The sequence below is a fragment of the Tetrao urogallus genome, assembly GCF_951394365.1.
Source record: "Tetrao urogallus genome assembly, chromosome: 15".
NCBI classification, from domain to species: Eukaryota; Metazoa; Chordata; class Aves; order Galliformes; family Phasianidae; genus Tetrao; species Tetrao urogallus.
The window spans coordinates 14191274-14208517 of record NC_136828.1 but is presented as its reverse complement, the minus strand read 5'-3'; the positions used below and the strand labels follow the sequence as shown (position 1 = coordinate 14208517).

The following is a 17244-nucleotide window of genomic DNA, read 5'->3' as shown; positions in this document are numbered from 1 at the left end:
ACAGGATTCTTCTGCCTTTTTGTATTTTTTTCTCCTTTCAATCTTTTAACAAGTTATAATCAGCAGCTTTTCAGCCCTCACTCCATGTGCCCTATATATTTTCACAATAAAAATCAAAGTAATTTTGGTATGTAATTTCAATTTTGTACCAAAATAAAGATCATCTCTTGGGGTTTCAAAACCAGTCCATTCTTCAGAACTGCAGCATTTTTTGAAGACAAAGAAAGGATTGGCCCAAATTACCACTCACTGTTCCTTTTCCAAAACAGCTACAAGATAAAAAAAATTCTGGTAGTGTAGGGGGGAAAAGGTGGCTCACACAAACAGAGAACTCTAAGTACTGCAACACTAAGTCCTCCAAATCTGGTTTGTGTCACACTTTCATACTATTTCCTGGATGCACAATGAAAACCTCATTTTCAGAAATAAGAGGAGGTCAAATACACAAAAACTGTGCACCTCATTTGGAAGTTGTCAAAATGGAAGTGACTGGAATCGAGTTCCTCCATTCATCAAACATGCATTCCATTTTCTATGGGAATAGCTTAAAATGTAACACAGGTGCAAAAACTGCTTACAAAGGAAAAAACATGTAGGCAAAGATTCCCACCTCAGACACAAGGACTTACTCTGCAGTCTGAAATCCTTTTACATCTCCAGTCCTTAGAAGAGGACTGTCCATACATGTCAGACACTGAAAACTGGTGTGACCTTTTTCAGGCAGACCAGGATATGACATTGCATCTACAGTCGTATCACCATTTAACCTTCAGACCTTACAGGATTTTAAAAAATGATGCAAACTGACTTAAAATGCACTTCAATTTCATGTGACTTTTACCTGACCCATGAAAGGCACTTAAACTGAAAGATGTACATGTGACCTCTAATTCATGAGTCCCTGAAGTTGTAGGTTGCTAAAAGGCAGGAAAACTGTTTTGCTTTGGCTCTGTTTCTTACATTTCCTAATCACTCTCTACCTTCATTTAGCCAAAGAAAAAGAGATTGTAAGTACATTCTACTGTATTACAGAGAAGAAAAATGATCACAGTGACACCACCTAAGGATTGCAAAGTTTCTATACACCAACATCAGACAAAAGAAATAGCTGAATCTTTTCTGTGAATAAGAGTCGAAGCATATATTGAATGCAAACAACATTTTCCTGGTGAATAATTGAAAAGGGTCAACAGAGCTTCCACCTTTCTGGCAGGAAGAGAGTGCAAAGAAAGCAAAAACAGCTGAAGGAAACATTGCCATGAAAAGGGGGAGGAAAGACCAGAAATGTACACAGAAATACAGGATCAGAATAAAATAATTACAATTTTAAAAGGTGCAATACATGAAGCTCTGATGCCTATGTGAACCTAAGCTACAGAAGAATATTTAGCAAGAAGTTTTTCCTTACACTAGATTGTTCACATGTGACAGGGTCATTTTTTAAGCTCCACTTCTCTTTAAAAAAAAACAAGAAAAAAAAAGTTAAGCGAGGATTTTTCAGCAGAGGGAGCCAGGAACAAATGTCATAGTGTGTGGAACCTGCAATTGAGTCTCAAAGTTGGATTTAAAAGTCACTTAAAGCTACGTATGTAGTAGCTCGGTCTATCAGAACAAGGTTTAAGCACACGAAGGATCAATTACTTTTATTTTTTTTAAAGTCATTTATGTATCTCCAGATCAGCAAGGTTCCATGAATACACCACTGTTCACTTCCCTCTCAGAGAAGTCTCTCGTGTTCTCACAAACCAGGATGCAGAGGTTTGACTCCACTCATTTGGAAAAAATTCACGTAGCAGGTTTTTACAATACTGTGGTAGTACATGTTTTAATTAAAACCCATTAATTTAAGTGGCTGTGAAAGATATGCACAAAAGCAATGAACTGCAACAGATACTATTTTGAATACCTTCACATCAGTGTTTAAAGAAACAAATGTTTTTAGAGTGCACAGTACTGCGAGCACTTGCTCAGTGAAATTACATTCACTCATGAGACTGTAAAAACATCTTGCAACAACAGGTTTCCACTTGGTCTGCATGCAGTACTTCAGCTGCAAGTTTGACATCGCAGTCCCTTCGGCTGTCTCACTGCTTTCATTAGAAACTTCACAGGAGATTACAATTCTAATTCAAGTACTAGGCTAAAACCAAGTCAAAATGATTTTTCTCTAAGGACAGATTAACGTTATTATTTAACTTGACAATTTATTTAGAATCCAGGTGAAAGTTTACTTTAAAAACACTTTAATTCAATTAGCATTATAAATGGAAATAATTCACATCTGTTGCTGCCACATTTTTTGGGCTTTTGGAAAATCACTGCATCTCACATTGCCCCTCTCTCTATCCAGCTACAGCTGAAAAAGCATGGGATCCTATAATTCTGGAAGGCATCCTCTGCAGCCTGTTCTGACATGGATTAAGCATTATCCAAAATACCACAAGTTTGTAAATTTAAATCCGAAAGCACACAGCTCTAGAATCTGTAAAAAAACAGATAAATTCCAATTCCAGATTGAATAGTACTTCAGATGTGTAAGCACGACCTCTGGTGGTAGTGATCCCTGCTTCCGTTTCACACCAACACTGGTAAGGAGTTGTTCAAACGTGTGAAGTTATATGGCTGAGTGTTTAAAAGCCTGCAGAAACAATATCCAAGCTGCTCTTACATGGGGTTCTTACCCCTGCGAGTCTAACTGAAGAAAAATCTCAGCAACTTACATCCTAGACTTATCAAATTTGAATATAAAGTTCTATCCAGCATTATAGTAGCATCACACTGCAATGCAGATCAAGTCAAAAGGAACAGAGATCCTGAACAGGCTACTGAGTCACATTCTAGGTGAAGAGACAGATATTATTACTGAAATGTTATTATAGTAATATGACAACAGTTATTACTATAGAGAATCAGAGCAAGCACTGAAGTGACAATATTGAGTATACTGAGGGACTTTCACCCTGTTACTGGTGATTAGACATCCTTAGGGTTCACACTGTAACTCCTTCAATGAAGGGAAGATTCAGGTTTGCCCTGAATCCCTCTGCCACACTACAAACTATGACTTAAGTCACTGACTTCACTCCTGAGGGCTTGATCTGCCTGTCATACCAAGAGCCTTTCCCTTTGGTCACCTTCAGTCTCAACTCTTTACCAGGAGAGGATATGAATATAAAGATGACAGTTCCACAATATTTAACAAGTACCAGGTAACAAAGATTTCTAAAGAGCAGTTCAGTGAGGCAGACATTTTAGACACATCACTACAAAGAAATTCCAAAAGGTATCTTTCAAAAATTACTGATTATGATTTATGTATGATTTACCCATACTAAGCCCAAATTCATAGGTCAAAAATAACAAAGAAAACCAGACGTATTTTCCATTGTCAGAGGAAAAAATTAAAAAATAAAAAAAGACATAAGGAAGACTAGATTATATTACTCACCAAAGGCACTAAAAAGCTGGTAAAGGTCACTAGTCTTCCACTCTTTGGGAAAAGTGACGTGAAGAACATGATCTCGTTTTGGCTGCACTGCAAAATAAGAAGTTATTAATTAGAATAAAAGTTACCACTGGTATCTTTAGCATAACCTTAAAAAAGAAAAAGTTACCTTACACGGTCATATAACTTTTACTTTTTATTATTATACAGAAAACAGGCCAAGACCTATGGAACAACACCAGGCATCAGGGAGAACTTGTCCACACTTACGCATGAAGTAGATATACAGATGATCTAGTATGATTTTTATAAGAAACTGAAGCAGCATTACATGCAGCAGGAACTGCCCACAAAATCAATCTGTTTGGGGCTAAGTATAGAAAAATAAAGCAAAAAAGCAGCAGGCTCTTCATGCTCTGGCTCCGGTTTTAGTATGTTCTTAGCAATAATTCAATGATACAATTTTTCTGTCAGTAAAAAAAACCTCAGCCCTGAAACAATGTTCAAAGCAGTTTTCATTCCAGGTACAAGACAGAACACACACTGACAGACTTCCTATTAATAAAGTCGTCACCAGAAAAAAATACATACAAAGGCCAACATACAAAAAAAAGGCACCAAAGATGTTTTATATACACTGAAAGATATCTGGATATCTTGACCTCACCCGGTAAGGATCATCTGCACAAAAGAAATCAACGCTGAGGACCACGAAAGTCACTTTCACATAATCGGACTGTTTGTGCAACCAAAGCCCATCATTTCTAGAAAAATGGCTCAAACCAGCCACAATTGAGCAGAATAAACAAGGTGACAAACACTGCAACACTCTGGGCAGTCAGCTAGTTAGCTGCACTTTTTTTTTTTTTAAAGCACAGACTCTAAGCATAACTTCCTCCATAGTGCAGCTTTATTCTTTGCATGCTTTGCATGATTTTACTTCTTTGCAAAAAGGTCACCTGCAAGCAAAAAAAAAAACGTCCAGACAACGCTGTCAGCCAACAGCAGTGTTTGAATCTCTGGCTGCTTTATGAACTTCTATTTCTACTCAAAGAGCCACACTATGTGTACATTTTTTTGAAGCTTGGAAGGTATCCTTGGTTCAGATTCTGCTGAAATGCCTGCATCAGTCTGCTCTGCAGAGGGCACTTGCAGATAAAAGAGAGATTTTCAGAGTCTTTTTTGGCAACTCTTCTTGGCAAAGCATCCAAATGATCCTGTAATTTGGCCAGCAAGCAGAAGCAGCATCTTCACAGTTTAGTAGCTTTGGCCTTCTCTCAATGATCCAGAGTATTGCCTATGCTATCCTTCCACTCAGTATCAAACTGGGAAAATATAATTAAATAGCCATTCCACTAGATCTGCAGAGCCACTGCTCAGTGATCTGATCACCTCCTGCATTTGAAAATTACATGCATGCCACTACAGTATATATTTACCTCTCCATCTTTCTAGAACTACATTCTGTTACCATTGAACTAGCACATAACAAAAGGGTCATCTTTCAGTCTGAGGTTTCTAACACACGTGTGGAAAATGTCTTCACAGAGAAACAATGCTCATCTGGAAGAGACACTGAAGACATCCTTGTACCTCCAAGATGCATCACATAAGTCATATATAAGACACTACAAAGTTAAACCCTCACCTAGGTCAAAAACTAGGCTGACCTGCAGGACTTCATGCTTTCTTAAGTAGAGGCACCAGTGGTAACACTCATCCAAAGCTTTCTCCTTCATGATATAACATTCCAGAAGAATAAGGCTGTATCAGTAAAACATGCTCTTATATTAGCAAGTTATTATAGCCCCCTGTCTGTAACCTGGAAAAACTTTAAACATTTGAGTAATATTTCAGATAACGTTTTTCAATTTCTCAAATCACTTCCTAATGTGGCAAAAAAAAATAAAAAATCTGATATTTTAGCTGAAGTTAAGGAAAACATGCTACTACATGGCAATTGTGAAGAAAGCAAGCCAGGAGACTTTTGGGACCATTTGCTATTCAGTACTTTGCATCCTGTACTTACTGCCAAGTGGGGGGAGAGGAAGGCATGTGAGTTAGGACACCACCTCTAACAGGTCACCATCCTTAGACTTCACACACAAATATAAGCTACTATCTTCAACCCTCTTACATTCAGTTTAAAGAGTCTAACCTGTCCTAGTCAATCCCCTATATAATTTCAAATAAAAGGGTGAAGTTTTTATCCTTTGATAAACGGCTAATAACCCAAACACAGCTAGAGTCCTGCGTGTAAATGTATGATAACTAATCTTTACACCTCCTCCTCCAGGAAATTTGTCAGAATGGTAGTAAGAACACAAAAAGTAAAGCTACTTACAGTCTGGTCCTTGCAAATTCAGATATGGTATGTCCATTACTCTCATAAGAAATAGCCTGAAGTAAAACAGAAGAATACCAATCATATCTTCATCCCATACAGCCTACTAATCATATGTGGTTCTTATTCCTTAAAACGATCCATTACCCAACAAGTTAATACAACAGCTTTTTGTTATTTAGATTTTAATTTTTCCACATTATGTAAGCATGCTCAATTTTAATTTTATCAGCAGTCTGAGTGTACCACACCACAAAGAACGCCCGACCGGTTTTTCTTCAACTGTGCTACTCCCAAATCTCGCCCTACAAATAATGATAAAATTACAGCCATATTCCCAACACTGACATTGACAAAGCCATTCGAGAAGTCCAGGTTTTGATGGTTTAACTCTAACAGTCTACGTTTAACTCTCCTAAGTGTCCCTTTACAGGCTAGCAGGAAGTAAATTATTGTCTTCCAAATAAAAGGTATTCACTGTACAAATTTTGGCTTCATTGCAGCATTATTAGTATGAAGAAGAAAGTCTAGCAGAAATTGAAGTGCTAAGAAAAATGCTGTTAGCCATTGATTCTGAGGCTAGTGTTACATTTCAAGGTTTTAGAAGGGTTTGGGTTCACATTCTTTGAAGTATGGCATTACTTACTTGTTAAAAAAAGGTTCGATGAGTTTTGATCTAGCAGACACGTGATTTTTTGGAGGACTAAGAAACGAACCTAACAAAGAAAGCAGAAATTCAGTACATAATAAGAAGCTACAGATAGCACTAAGGTCTGAAAAAGACTACATAGATACCTAAAAAGTTAGCCATGGAGATGAAGCACAGTCCAGTAATGTAAGCATCGTATCCCGCTTCATGAAGTTGCTCAGAAGCTGTGTCATAACTTGGAAATCCTTCTGCACTTTCTAAAGAGAAAACATAGTTTGTCAGCATACATCACTCCAGTTACCTGTATGTTCACACACACACACACACACACACACACACACTTATTTTATCACAGAGTATCATTTCTAGTAAGCTTTTACAATTTACAGAAGTTTTTAACCAGGTGCATCTTTTAAAGAAGAACAGGTTCCTGGGATAGAAACCCAACCCTATTAGGAAACTATTGATCTCGTCTTTCACATACCTACTTAGCTCTGACAAAATATTAATGCAAAAACAACAGGATTTCCCCATACACCCCTCTTTCTCCTGACTGCCTTGCAGCTAAAAGAGCAGTCACTCAGTGCTTAAGTTACTCTTAAATAGATACATTTCCCTTCTATCATAGTCTTACCTTCTGAGCCACCCGCTCAATCTTGAGACAAGCTTACCCTTCTATTAAATATTCTTTCTTTCACCTCAAAGCAAAGAAAGCTCCAGAGGAACTCAACTAATTTGTACAACATGTATAACTAATCACTACTTGCAGAATTTCTTAGTTCTGTTTGCTCAAGTGCCCCTCACAGTATACTGGCTTTGATCTGACAGACAATTATAAGCAGATAAGAGAGTTTTAAACAGTTTCAAATTACTCTCCAAAAATCAAGCTAAAGAACAAATGCCATCATTAGAAAATGACAAAACTGCTGTTCACTGAAATACCTCCATTCTTCTCTTATCTGAAATAAAGTGCAAGGATTCCTACCAACTAAATACAGCTGCACTGTCTAATATTGCCTGATTTTAAAGCCCCTTTCAGCAAAATACTAAATATTAGTATGGAAATCTACATCTCGGGCCAAGAATTAAAAAAAGTCCACCATTTTGATACATCCTTACCAACTTTAGGAGGGCTGAACGGAACCTCTTTTAAACGCTTTTCCAGTTCTGCAAGGGATGTATTACTAATGATGTCCTGCAAGAAAGGTTAGTGTTAACTGCCATGGTCACGCACATTTCCTCCGGAAACCGAAATCAAACAGAATAAAATGAATCCTTACTGCTGCCACCTTGTGTCCTGCAAGGGCTTGCACAGGACCTTATTCCAAAACCATTACATCAGAGAAGTCCATCCACACAAGTTTTAAAAAGCTAACTTGCCTTGCCCACAACACAGCACCTATGAGTCACAAGAATTTATCAATACTCTCCAGAATTCTTGAAGACGTATTATGCCAAAATTATATTCTATTTGAATCTGTTTCCACATATGGGATGTGGGAAAGGCAGCACGCTGAGCAAGGGAAAATATCTGAAACACCAGTCAAAAAGGTTGAACATGTTAAGGGCGACTACCGAAGTCTGCATACTGTACACTTTGTAACTCAAAGCTCTATGTTACATTGAAACTGCAACAAACAAACATCACTTGATCAAATGTTAGTTTGTATCCTAAGAATTTCAGGAGTTCAGATAAGGCGACAAGAAAAACCTTTTTTTTTTTTTTTTTTTTAAAGATCATGATAGAACACGTTGTTAGACATTTACCTAAAAAAAAATGTTCTGATACACTCTTGTAACTTCAAACCATTCCAAAACACTACATCAATTTACCTTAAAAGGCTGCGTACTTGCCATCAGTTTTGTATCCAATAGCCTAGAAACAAAGTAAGAGTTAAGAAAGTTAGAACAGAAGAACGTCCATTTCACCAAACCCTTAGAAATGCTTGGGTGAATTAGCTGGGAAGCAGCAGTCTCACCCTACTGAAGCATTATTCTCAGATCTCAGAGCAGTCAAAATGCATTGGCTTTGTCCACTGACTAAACAGTAGCAAAAGACATTGTCAGTAGCAAACAGATCTTGTTCCAAATGCAGTGCAGACTCATTTGATGTTTTGTCAAAACACCAATAATTGTGACAAAAAGCAGAGGGCAAAAGTATCATTTTTTGTCAAGAAGAATAGCACAGCTCTTGTGAACAAGACACGTCACATAATATTTTTAAAACTATTTATCTAACTTGTTCACAATTTTACTTCTTGTCACAGCACTACAAAAATAGCATCAGTTTGATAAAAACAGTACTAAAGAAGTTGCAAGTTTGAACTAAAATCTTACCGGGGAAAGACACATGACGTTACTTCCTTGAATTCACTTAGGTCCTAAATTAACATTAAACCAGAAAAGAAAAGCCAAATAAGTTAACTGTCAGTCAGTCTCAGAATGGTAGGGTACCATTGTAACAATTATCCAGTCAGCTTCTAAAATTACAGGATCACAGAATCAGAGGGGTTGGAAGGACCTGAAGAGATCATTGAGTGCAACCCCCTGCTAAAGCAGGCCCCTGCAATAGGTCGCACAGCTCAGCGCCCAGATGGCTCTGGAATATCCCCACAGGAGGAGACTGCCCCACCTCCCTGGGCAGCCTGTGCCAGCGCTCCGTCACCCTCCCCACAAGGAAGCTCTTCTGCATGTCAGGACAGAACCTCCTATGTCCAAATTTTAGGCCATGGCTCCTCATCCCGTTGCTGCGCACCGAGAAGAGCCTGGCCTCATCCATTTGCCTCCCACCTCCCTTCAGAGATTGATAAACATTGGCCAGATCCCCTCTCAGTCTTCTTTTCCCCAGGCTGAACAGACCCGTGTTTCTCAGCCTTTCCTCACAGGAGAGATGCTCCAGGCCCTTCATCACCTTTGCAGCTGGACTTCACTGAGATGCAGTGACTAACTCTCGCCCCACAAGAGATGTTTTTTCAGCATTACCGTAAGTATCACCTGCAATTACACAGAACTACAGACTGACTAATTACTTCTGTTTTGTCTGTGATTTGTAGAAAGAAATGCTCTTCAACACCTATACCCCACCTTATCACATATCCTAGATAACCTGTAATTCCAACAGTTTTACTGAAACTCCTGAAAATGTATTTCCAGCACGTAATGCATCACTGGAATGTAAACAGTCACTCCAGATGGAAAGATGACTTCCTAACGGTTTATATAATCCAAGTTTCAGTGCAAGCACAACTCATAACTGCTTGTGTTCCAACACTGTTTGTGTTCCAACACAGTCCAGACAGGTCACAGATGCTTTCTCTCACCTGCCACTCAAGTCTTTCTCATAACATCCACCAGCCCTTGAGGACTGCAAGTGACATAACCACCATGCAGCCCATCCCTTCAAGGGAGCTTTGGCTTTCTCACACACTGTTTTTAGTGCCAGTACATTACTCAGTCTATCTTAATTGTTAGACTTGCCCCGTGGTGCTCATGAAAGCATGTTCTCTCCAATTACTCAGACATTGCACCTCTAACATAATGAGCTTCATCATAAATTTCTGCTATCAAATTTCTTATCATTCTATTAATTTTACTTTATTATATGAAAAGACATTTAACAATTTTGTAAGTAGAGGGGAAAAAGCATTATATATCATCACAACAACCAACTGTTCCAAGCCAGTCTCTTAACAAATACATAAATTTGTCTGCCATTATTGAAGCAGATCCTGAAGGAGTCAGATACAACCAGAAAGCATAATTCAATTCCAACATTTAATTTGAATTTTTGAAAATGTAGGAGAAGAATTCAACTAAGCTTTCTATATGAGGATTTAAGAAGATAAGGCGGCAGCCAAGAAGCCACAAGTGTTTATTTTAAAATACTTCTCTACAGTTCTTAGTAAAACCATCATACACTTTCACTCAAAAGAAAGGTTGGAGTTGATGACATAAATGCCTTAATATATGACTTTAATCTCATCTGCACACTGAGAAGATTACTTACATCAGGTAGAGGACAATAGAACTGATGTATAGTATGCATAACATCTAGCAGCATGTTGTGCCCAATAACAAGTTTGCCCTGTGAAAAGTATGTTAGAAGTTAGTCATGCTTCCAGGCACAGATAAATCAATGATAGCATGTGAAAAGCACAGTCCCAGATGTCAGCAGAGAGCAGCCAAGAACAAGCACAAGCCCAACCTGCCTACTTGCTGCTCTCTACCTGCCCACAGACCCTTCCAATCTTTCAGGGCAGCCCCTCCTCTCATTTTTCTGTTCTCAACACTTAATACAGCCTTCAGCAGCATCTTGAAATGATCAGAAGATAATATTACAGGAGCTTCTCACAACTTGGTATCCAAATGTAAACTACCCAAGATTAAAGTAACCTGTCAGTTGCTTACCTTTTAATTTACAGCTTTTACAACAAATGACAAAATACTCCCTATGGCTGTAATTAATATACAATAGTTATGGGTGTGACATGGCTTCTCAAGCAGGGAAGCTTTTGTGCCAGATGCTGTACAAGGAAGTTTCTTCTCAAAAAAGTGCAAGAAATTTCTGAAATGTTAGCTTTGCTTCATTTGACATGACAACCTTATCCACTACCCCACATCTTAACTTGGTAGAGAAAACAATATGCATACACATTTCTTTTTTAAATTGCACACTGCCTCAACTACATGAAAATAAACAGGCTGAAAGGGCTCAAACTATAGCCTGCTTTAACTATGTAGAAAGAAGAGACCCAGGTGACCTTTTGTGATTAAGACTTTGGCTGCAAGAAAGTTAAACAATCTCTTTGGAACAGAGGAGGGGAAAAAAAGCTCAGAGCTTAGTTTCTAAAGAGAATCCTGTTAAAGCTGTAAGCATTTTCTACTTCTACTGTTGACTCTTACAGATAAGTAGGTCCATGACTTTAGCTTACCATTGAAAACAATGACAACATCAACTAGAAAAAAGAAAACATTAAAAAGGGAAGTAACTTCAATGTGTATTTAATCTTCTCTTGCAAAAAAGGTAAGAAAAGAACCTTTGTTGGAACTATTTATTTTTCTTACAGCTAAAAGTACATTAAAAATAATCTCAACTCACAGAATTTGCAATGGCATGAACAACTCTGGAAAATCCTACTGCATCATTCAGTTCTTCCTGTAAGCAAAGATTCTGGCATTAGTGAAATACAAATACAACAATCATCAAAATGGTACCTGCAAACAGAATCACAGAATCATAGGGGTTGGAAAGGCCCTCCAGAGACGATCGAGTCCAACCCCCTGCCAAAGCAGCTCCCTACACCAGGTCTCACAAGTAGGCGTCCAGGCAGGTCTTGAACATCTCCACAGAAGGAGACTCCACCACTTCCACAATCCAGCGTACATTGAAAATTTTAATCCCAGTTTGGCTCATACCATTTTTCAGACATAAGCAGTAAGAGACCACAAAAGAAATGCTGAAGTCTGGGGACACACAGGGCCAAAGCCAGATGCCACTGAGATTACTCCAGTTTTAATGCATCTCTGGATCACTGTAATGCTGGACAAGTTGCGAGCTACCGCTGTGGGCTGACCCCAGCCAGCAGCCAAACACTCACACTGCCTTTTGCTCACTCCCCTCTCCAAGGGACAAAAAAAAGATAACAAGATAATTAGATAATAATTACATAATAATAAGATAAACAGAAAATAACAAATAATTAGAAGGAAAGGCAAAAAGACAAGTGAATCAAAATAACAGCAAGTTAAAAAGAAAAGCGTGATCAACACCTCCCACAGTCCAAGTCTTGGTACATCGTGAAACTTTCCTCATGCTCAGTAAGCACAAGTATCAAGTCCCATAAATGCTGAGTGCCTGAATACCACAAATAACTTTGCAGTCAAGTTGTTACTACGGTAGTCATGTGCAGCACCATTCAATCAAGAAGAATCAGATTACTTTAATTGTACAGAACATTAACTCAGACAACTAAAAGCAAGCGAGTTTTGTAAGAGTACTACTCAAATTGTAAATCCAAATAATGTGAAAACTTGCTTGAGAAATTCTGCAAGGCTTTTTGCAAGGACTATAGTTCTACAGTACTACTAAAGTCAATTGACCTATGTTTCTTCTGACTGGAGCTTGCTTCTCTGATACAGCATATTCATACAAGGAGGAATTCACTGCTCCAGAACACTGGCTAAATATTGTTTAAAGATGGAGCAATGTTAGAATCTTGTGGAGTATTTTGAAATTTTTTCCTATATTGCAAAGCCAAAGTTAATTGAGTAGAATTTGGAGAATCAGTTTCAAGCAACAGCAACAGCTAAGCAAGAAGGAAATACTCCCAAGCCCTATCACATGCAGTTCTGCACAGCTGATTGAAAGCATGGATTCTTCCCCACCCTCTTAAAATCAAACTAAAGAAATGGAACTTACTGCAAATATTTACCTGTTCCTTTGCTTGTTTCTGCTGTTCTCTTCTTTTTCGTTCTTCTTCATCTACCTTACTAATAACAATATATCTCTCCTTCTAAAGTCAAAAGAAGTATTGTTTGAGGAATGACCCCGAGAAGTTCACAAAGACCATTCAAGTTTTTACAAATTGAATTGTTAAGAAGATTAAGTCATACCTAGCAGCAGTTAAGCACCACTTTATCACCCATACACAAAAGTCAGCTTTAGAAAGCTATCCACTAAACCTATCTCTTACTAAATACACTTCTTACTTCCAAGAGATGTTACCAGTATTTCATCATAGCCTGTGGATTTCAAATGTTTTTTGGAGTTGAGATCTGGGCTAAGAAGGGAGGATACAGAATGTGATGACTGTTGTTTATTACTCCTAAGATCAAGATTTACTTTTCACCAATGGACTTACTTTTCATCAACATTAAATGTCAGATCCACTACATTTTAAAGCATTCTTTGGCACTTATATTTTTAACTGTTAAATAATATTAAGCCACACATATATATGTTTATCATTCAAACGTCAGTCAGATTTAAAGATCAGAAACTAGTTAATCAAATTTCAGTTTAAATGTTCCAGATTCGGCACAGGAAAGCTCAGATTAGACCTAGAAATCAGGGCAGTTGGTGAGACCTGGTACAATTTCCTTCCAGCAGGACAAAACTCCCAGGCAGTAGCACACCTGCTTACCTTATCTGACTCTAGAGTTTCAACGTGGATACCTTTTGGATACCTACAGAAATGAAAGGTAAATATCAGCAGTTATTTATTTGCATATTTTATTGTTATTATGTTATATATATATATATGTTATGTTATAACATATATATATGTTATGTTATATGTTATTAGCATATTGAATCCACAGTAGCAATTACATAACTTCATGTTTCATTATTACTATAAATCTTAGTCTTACATGCAAAAGAACTATAAAAAGTTAACTGCTAAAATACTGGCCAGTCAAATTGGCCTCCTTATGCACCTAGAATATTTTAACAGTTACTAAGATCAAGGTAGTTTCTTATACAATTTCCCATCCTACTGTTGCAGAGCCCATAACACCTTAGTTAAGCAATACTGAGTAAACTTCCAAGGCACTTCACCACAATCTAGAAGTTACTTTCAAGAAAAGCAAAAGACAAAACATTGGCAAGAAAGTTCTTGCTTACTTGAAGCCACAAGTACTTTGGTGGCTGCAGGCCTTTAACATGTAATTCATTTTAGTATTTATAAACCACCCTTGGAAATATTAATACCAATTCTGCTACTTGCTTGTATCACTGCATCACAACCACACTCAATTGACAAAATACTGCCATATTTTGGCAGGGCCACAGAACACACAACCTTTAGAATATCAGAGAAATCTTCACTTAAAAGAATTAATCACTCATTAGCTCTCACCCAGATTTTATTTTGTTTTTAAATCAGAAATACTGAAATCACAGAGTAAAGGCAGCATTATCAGTAACTTACTTCCAGCTCAAGGTCTGGTAAATTAGTTTCCTCTGAAACCTAAAACCAAAAGACAATTGTGTTGTTAACACTTATCTTATGCATTCTAAACCAGTAATACTCAAATAAAGGCTGCTTCTCTCATCTGTACAAAGACTTTTAAGCTAAGGGCAAAAGTTACTGACACCCAAACCTATAGGCTAGTTGCTAAGCTGTGGAAGCATTTACAACATTTTGTACATCCATCCCCAAATCCTCTTCTTAGCAAACACTCCACACTCACCATTACTGAATATCAACACAGCAACACAACTTCACTCACTTCACAATGATCTCTAACTTCTCATGGCTTTTTTTTTTTTAAATCACAACCATACTCTCCAAACATCTGGATTCCAAAGCTGAATAGACCTTGGGAAGGAGACTGACTAAAGCCAATTTTAACATGCAGCGTCAACAACACTGACAATTAAGATCATGCACTTTGTTAACAGCAAAAGTAGGCTTAGGTATGCAAGAAGCTTTGATATACATAAGACAGATCTTGGCTATACTTAAACGCGAGTACTTAAATATGTATGCTGATGTTATGGCTCAAAGTAGAGCATGACATTCATACAGATTACTACACTTTCTCAACGTTCAGAGATAGGACAAATAAGTAAAGAAAGAACTGCAAGTCAAAATATCTTTCTTCCTTGTCATTCTCCTAATTCAATAGAGTAAAAAAAAAAATCATTTTCAGAAGACAATTTCAGGAAACTGACCCTGTACATGGCTCCAGTTCCAAACTTTCATTTGCTTCATTCTTTAAAAATTCTTCTATTTGTTCCCTGGAAGAAAGAGATTAAATAGATTATTTGGTCCTACAGCTTTCAGTTTTTACCAATATGCATATAGCTCTCCCATGAAGAAAACACTATTTAAAACCAAACAACAACACAGCTAGTGAACTAATAAAAATGTCTTCAACATACAAACATGGCACTATTGTTCACATTTTTGTTTCAAAAACATCTGGAGAAAGATGCAATAAAGAAGCACTGAACAATCCCAGTAGCTGTGGGATACGTCTCTTTTTCTACTTAAAACCACTAAGTAACGCCAGCCAGATGAAGACTGAATAAAAGTCTTGGGGGACTGTTCCTTCCAGTAATTCTGCTCTGCTTTGGAAATATTTCTACCAGATTCAAGAACAGCAGTAACACAGAAATCTAATTCCTCCTTGTGCTGATGGACAACTAAAGTGATTTTTACCAAACAAAAACCTCATAATGAATTTTTTCAAACTTCTCCTTCCTTTCACAGAATATTTCATCATAAATAGCAGGAGAGGAATTCTTTTTTTTAAGATATAATTTATTGTGATGTTACCATTTGTATAATAGAACTCCAGTTTATTACTAAACAATTTTTACTTACACTATTTTATCAATGAATTTTCTCTGATCTTCAGGAATTGCAACAGGACACTTTGTGGCATTAGGAGAAATATAGGAGAGAGATCCTGCACCATTGGCCTGAGAACGCTTTTCATCATACTGTTCTCTTAACTGTCTTTCCTCTTCCTGATTTAAATATGGAATTCCTGAAAAAGGCATTCAAAAACTCATCATAATTACAGGTACGTTAGGGACATATGATTTAGCAAAGACTTGTTACTAACCAAGTGTTTGCCCACAGTACATCTCTGGAGGCTGAACACACATCCCGACCTTTCAGATCTCCTGCTCTAGAGCTCATTCTTAATTTGCAGGTATAAAAGCATTCTTCTACCACACAACAGATGAGCTGGTACCACTAGATTCTTAAGAGCTGTATGCCTCATCTGCATAAAGCACAAGCCTGAGACTGGCAGAAATTCAGATGGCAATCACCAGAATACTGAGCACTTCTCTTCCTCGACACCTGCGCTGCTTTGATAACAGACCGCAGCAGCATCAATTCCAAAGCACAGACACCTTTGCTAAAACGTTTCTAAAAAGGCCTGACAACTGTTCCATTATCCTGCCATGTAATTTGTTACCCTTATCCATGTTTAATCAGTAAAAAAAAAACCAAAAACCTACCAAGTACTTATCTAAGCATGAATTCTATTAATTTTAATTCCACAGAACAGACCTTTGAAGAGTAATTATCAGCATAATTCTAGAATCAGATACAAATAATTTAGAATTATCCTTAGAGTTTAGTAATTCAGAATTACTCTTAGAGAATTCCACTGTTAAGAGAATAACATCTTAGTTGCCTTCTTCTTTCTGCAGAAAATGAAGATGCCATGAATTTAACGAACAGGGAAAAAAGAAAAACAACTCACCATTGCGAAAAACTTTATTAAAATCAAATCCTTGGTTTGCTAAAAAATCTATGCTTGAACTCTGCAACAAAAGAATATAAGTTTGCAATTGGCAAGAGCATCAGTGTCTCACAAAGACACACTTTCAATTTTCACAAGGCATCCCTAGCCCTAAATGTCTCTCCAAGTTAATGTGACACGTGCTCAGTCTGAAGCTATTTGGTGCATCGATAACAAGCCGGTGAAAATACGCTAGCTTCAACTGGAACTGCTGTGGAAACTTTTGATTGACTTTGTTTCCTGAATCAAGACAGTAAAGCCCAACAAAGAGAATACTCCAGTCTCAGCAGCACAGAAGGTCAGGCACTCTCCTGCCTTGTATAAGACTATACAATATAGTCTTAACACAGACAGCCCAAAACTTTCTTTAGCACTGCTCAGCGCAGTTAAGCCTAGAATAGTTATCCACAGCTTCAGTTTAAACACTTGGTTAAGGAGCACTCATGTTCATTTATTAGAGCTTAAAAATCAAAGTAAACATCCCAGTCTAGGAGACAGGTTAATTCCCGAGTGCTTCTTGATCTGCCTGAGTGCAAAGCA

At 37.5% G+C, this 17244-nt stretch overlaps 1 protein-coding gene across 3 annotated transcripts in view; it reads right to left on the bottom strand.

Annotated features, from left to right (window-relative positions):
* The window catches only part of PARN (poly(A)-specific ribonuclease), a gene marked incomplete at both ends in the record, with an annotated part of 33740 nt that overhangs the window by 12660 nt on the left and 3836 nt on the right, over nucleotides 1–17244 (bottom strand). Inside the window, 15 exons of one of the 3 annotated variants that reach the window (XM_079542952.1) lie at nucleotides 3449–3535; nucleotides 5790–5845; nucleotides 6436–6505; nucleotides 6585–6695; nucleotides 7558–7633; nucleotides 8272–8314; nucleotides 8776–8819; nucleotides 10445–10522; nucleotides 11537–11593; nucleotides 12870–12950; nucleotides 13581–13623; nucleotides 14370–14408; nucleotides 15116–15181; nucleotides 15771–15936; nucleotides 16666–16726. In XM_079542952.1, the coding sequence (XP_079399078.1) occupies nucleotides 3449–3535; nucleotides 5790–5845; nucleotides 6436–6505; nucleotides 6585–6695; nucleotides 7558–7633; nucleotides 8272–8314; nucleotides 8776–8819; nucleotides 10445–10522; nucleotides 11537–11593; nucleotides 12870–12950; nucleotides 13581–13623; nucleotides 14370–14408; nucleotides 15116–15181; nucleotides 15771–15936; nucleotides 16666–16726 (1078 nt within the window). The remainder of the gene's footprint in view (nucleotides 1–3448; nucleotides 3536–5789; nucleotides 5846–6435; nucleotides 6506–6584; nucleotides 6696–7557; nucleotides 7634–8271; nucleotides 8315–8775; nucleotides 8820–10444; nucleotides 10523–11536; nucleotides 11594–12869; nucleotides 12951–13580; nucleotides 13624–14369; nucleotides 14409–15115; nucleotides 15182–15770; nucleotides 15937–16665; nucleotides 16727–17244) is intronic. The other 2 variants (XM_079542953.1, XM_079542954.1) reach the window with 2 other exon arrangements.